This window comes from Etheostoma spectabile, chromosome 10 (assembly GCF_008692095.1).
Source record: "Etheostoma spectabile isolate EspeVRDwgs_2016 chromosome 10, UIUC_Espe_1.0, whole genome shotgun sequence".
NCBI classification, from domain to species: Eukaryota; Metazoa; Chordata; class Actinopteri; order Perciformes; family Percidae; genus Etheostoma; species Etheostoma spectabile.
In genome coordinates, this window is record NC_045742.1 from 13,633,078 (window position 1) to 13,637,789 (window position 4,712).

General features: G+C 39.7%; 1 protein-coding gene across 7 annotated transcripts in view; it reads left to right on the top strand.

Moving 5' to 3' along the window:
* The first annotated feature begins 379 nt into the window (after nucleotides 1–379).
* Nucleotides 380–4,712, top strand: part of dlg3 (discs, large homolog 3 (Drosophila)) — an 85,519-nt gene continuing 81,186 nt past the window's right edge. For 4 of the 7 annotated variants that reach the window (XM_032528569.1, XM_032528573.1, XM_032528570.1 and 1 more), the window contains exons 1-2: nucleotides 384–699; nucleotides 1,761–1,892. In XM_032528569.1, coding sequence (XP_032384460.1) covers nucleotides 657–699; nucleotides 1,761–1,892 — 175 coding nt within the window. In that variant the 5' untranslated portion in view covers nucleotides 384–656. Of the gene's footprint in view, nucleotides 700–1,756; nucleotides 1,893–4,712 lie in introns of all 7 variants that reach the window. The other 3 variants (XM_032528575.1, XM_032528580.1, XM_032528574.1) reach the window with 2 other exon arrangements.

The window sequence follows — 4,712 nt, forward strand, 5'->3', positions numbered from 1 at the left end:
CATTTCCCATAGCTCCCTTTGGAGCCACAAAAAGCTTTGTACAACTTAAGTTGAGAGCTTGTTGTCTTTTAACTGTGATTTACCAGCGCCACCTTAACGCACCACAAGATGGCACACAATGCAAACATTTGGATAGGGGACGACTTGAATGCGATCAGAGAAAATGTTTACTTTGGACAACATGTTTTACTAACTGATTGAGCAAGACGTAATGCATTAGACCATTTAAGCTAATAGCAGATAGTTTTAATCTATCAATATTAATATTACAGACAGTGTCACGATTAGGAGCCACATGGCCGTTTTCCACGAAGGCAAGGCATGTGTGTATGAGGGGAGGAGGGATATGTCACGCACTGGGGCCGTTTTGCCTAAAAACGTCTGGAAAGTTGTCATGAAGTTAACGGTCTCCTCTTGTAACAGCTTACTGGTATTGAAAGCCGTCTGTGGGTGTGTGCACCACTGCTGACCACCGAAGTAATACTTCGGACCTGTTTCAGACAGACGGGGAGTGTCCGACTGGATTTAAAAACTCAACATCTCACTTGTTTGTGAAGTAGGGGCGGCAGTAACGTAGCTAACGTTATATGATATAAATCCGCGACTGTTACTGTAATTATTTCTCTTCTAAAAAAACAACCCAAACTGTAATTTACATGACTTTTTTTGGAGTTGGACACACTATGGTTCATAAATATGGTAAGTACCGTTAAGTCATGTATTTCTCACGTGTCAAAGTTTTTTTAGTAGCCTACATCTCGGTTTAAGTTTCAGGTTAATGCCAGCTCAGTATAGTTCATGGACGTTGTTGCACGGCTTTTCACTGGCCCACTAAACCCCAATTCTAATCCCTTGAGAAACACGATTTATTGTGTACGTAAGGAAGAAAAAAGTTATTGCTGTATGTGGAAAAGTGTGCAACTTTCAGGGCAACAGTTTACTGTTCTGAGGTTTTTCTTGATCAAAATGTTCGTAGACTGTGAGATGTAGATTTACCTCCGTGATGTGCATCATCCCTGTGTTCCTCACCACCCACCGGGTTCAGCAACCAGCTGTAGTCGTGTTGCAAGAAATAAATACCTTTTTATGTGCTCTGCAGGGGAATGTAACAAACAAGCAGTGCTGCATTTGCATATCAGTCAAGTGTAAATAAGATTTATTGTATGTTATTTTTCTATAAATTCCCACATTTGCATTGAACCATGTGTCTGTTGTATAGCCGTAGACGTTGTAGCTCTACGTATGATGGTATACTTCTGTGACATACCTTTGCATTAGACGATTGTTTAAAAGTGAGTTATTCTCTATAGATGTTAGAGCTAAAGAATTAATAGATTGGCAGAAAACTAGTCTGCAACAATTATGTTTATCGATTAACTGTCTAACTTTGCATCAAAAATGGCTCACATTCTCAGGTTACAGCACCCAAAATTTGATTTTCATTTATCTTAGTTTTGGAACATAATATCTTTGGGGCTCAGACTGTGGGCATCTTTAGTGCCAATTATTAATCAAGAACATTATCTGTAGATTAATTAATAATTACAAGTTGTTGCAGCCTTAACATATTTGAAAATGTATTAATGTATTGTCATATTTTCATGTTCTATTCCTGAATTAACTGTATTAAGAGCATTATGATAAATATTACTTTTAATCCCAGTTCATGAAAATATTATTGACCCTGTCAATGACCGCCAACATGTCTATGGGTTCTTTGCTGTTGCTGTGCTGAGACATGTATTTGTTTTGTGAGTCAGACACAGAGCGAGCAGTGGGGCTGCTTAGACGATACCAGGCCAACCTGACCAGCCCAGGGGAGCAGGCCCTTAAGTCCAGCGTGGGTAAAGTCTCTTCCATCTTGGGGAGCCAGCTGTTCCATGCCCTTCTTGGTAAGAAAACATTGCTTGTTTTGCAGTAGGGAGTCTTTCAAAACTTTGCCCATTAGCCAAAATTGCCTCAGAATTTTGTCAGGGGAGACTTTGTAAATTTATTTTTCCTGTTCACGCCCCTTTCCTTTAGAGTACATCTTGATTTTTATGATTTGCCACACTTAGTTGTCTCAGCTAATTAATGTTTCTTGTTTACTCTGATTTGTGTTGTATTGTGATTGGATGTAGGCAGACACAGGATGTAGACAGGGTCAGGTTGTATTCATTTGTATGTGAGGTTTACTAGGTCTAAATGTTTCCCAATTAAGTCATATGAAAGAGGCCTTTCAGTTTGCCTCACAAAGGTTTGCTTTATAGCCTCCTCTGGAACATACTCACATTATAACGAAATCCCAATAAAGCCAACCACATTACAGTCTATCTATAGAATGAGCTGTTATATGCTCAGACTTGTCACACTGTGAAAGCATACTTCATCCCCTTGACTTTGACAAAATGGCATCTTACCTCATGAATCTATGTCACTGAAAAACTTAAACAGTGATTCACCATTACCAGAAAGCTTTAGTAATCTACTAAAGCTGCTTTTGACTGAACTGATATTAGGCTGCTACTCCTCAAAGCATCTTAAGTGTGCATAGTTTCTACTACAACTCATCTCAATATAATTAACCAGCTATACCTTCATGTTGAGTTTGGTGTTTTTGAAATGAGCTCAGGGAAGCAAATGTGAATCTGAGTTTACTTTTAAAGCAGATAAAGCACCATACTTGAGTTTAACCAACGGTTGAGTAGTCCTTCTAATTACCACAGCCATGTTATAATGATGCTTGCCCTTGGGTCTGCTGTTGCTACTGCTGACCCACTGCTAGGCAGCTGGGGGGGAGGGGATGCTCAGGCAGAAGTTATGACCTTTTCCAGTCTTTCCCACGGAATTAGAGTCTTATTTGTGGTGGTGTCTTGCTTTTGTTTCAGTTTTTTATTTTCAAACTTTTTTTTTTCAATTTGAATTTATGTCACTTATTGAGAGATTTGAGAGGAGGAACAAGGAGAGCGTAATTTACATGTCATCTGGAGAAAATGTGAGTCTTCTGGAACCACAGCCTGCTACCCTGAAGCCTGACATCACCACACAGCTAGCATATGGGAATGTCTTCCATAACAGCAGTATGTTAAGTTAAGTCTCTTTCTCTCTGCCGTTGTTTTTTCACATAGAACCAGGCTGGTTAAAGTGAAATCATCTGATGTTATGCAGCGTATCAAACCACAACCAGTATGGACTCAACTGCACAACACCAGACAGAGGACAAGTTCACAAATGGGTTGATTTCAAAACCAAGTAACAGTGTCCAAATCAAAATCCAAGGGCAAGGTCCAAATAACAGGCATAAATCAGGAAAGGCACAAGGTACAAAATCACTAGGCCAAAGGCAGAGTCAAAATAGGCAACGGGTCAAAAACTCAGTTAAAAACACATGATGAATTCTGGAACATATACACTAGGGTCCTAGATGATCTGGCAACTAAAGCTTGTGAGAACAGGGGTATATTAGATTAGATTAGATTATACTTTATTCATCCCACAACGGGGAAATTTTGTTGTTGCAGTAGCAGCATTTTTCAATAACAGCAAAAACCAATAACACACAAACAAGTAAGCACACAAGAAATACAGGCAAGCAATAGACAGTGAAAATATGGTAGACTGAGTAAGTAAAATGGCGTCAAATAAAGGAATTTTAAAGTGCGGTTGCCATGATAAGAGAAACAATATTGCGGTGTAAGTGACGTTAAAATTAAGTTGCATGTGTAATTAGAGTAATGAAGCAAGAGTCAGTAGCATAAATTAAATTATATTAACCTGAGACCATAAATATTGAAAAGTAAGTACTTGTAATAAAATAATATAAATACCGATATTAAAGATAAACAGAAAGTGTGTGATGTAGATGGGAGAAAAACAGGAACAGAAACTACAACACTATCAGGTAGTACAGGTGTTGTAGAGTCTGACAGCGGCCGGGATGAATGACCTGCGGTACCTCTCCTTCTTACACCGTGGGTGTATCAGTCTGCTGCCGAAGGAGCTGCTCAGGGACCCCACAGTGTCATGTAGGGGGTGGGAGTGGGATATACTAAGGGAAGCAGGGAAACAATTAGACACAGGTGAAACACATTAGGGTGGGGCAGGTGATCACACAGGCCGGAAAGTAGACAAAGACCAGAAGTGAAGTGACCTGGAATGAGAGACAGTGAAATTCAAAATAAGACAGGAAGAGACAAATATAATAAAGAAAACATAAACATGATCTAGGCATGGGTGCTAGATGTGACACAGAGGTCCACTGTGACAAACGCTAATGTCAGCCATCATATGTCTATGTGAAAACCAACGGCAGAGAGAAACAGACTTACAGGTTTGGGAGTTCCAGATGAACCTGGGAAAGCTGTTGCCGTAGATAAACGGTAAAGCCAGAGGCTTACTGCGGTCAAGCAGTCGTGCACGGAGAGGAGGCGGCTGCGGGGCTAGGGTTACGGTTAGGGTCACAGGCAGGTAGAAATGTGCTTCACATAGATAGCATGGAGCTGCGAATCAATGCGCTGTGCGCCGCTCTTCAGTGAAATACAATGTTTTCATCTTAAATATAAAAAAAATAGAAAATCAACATGTGGTGGTCAAAGTTGCTGGCCGCTAAATACAACTCAATGTATGCGGATCACTGTTGTTGTTTTTTTTACTAGGGATGTACCTGAACTCTGAAGCAATAGTGAACCCATTTTTATAATTCATATATATATATATATATATATATATTTTGT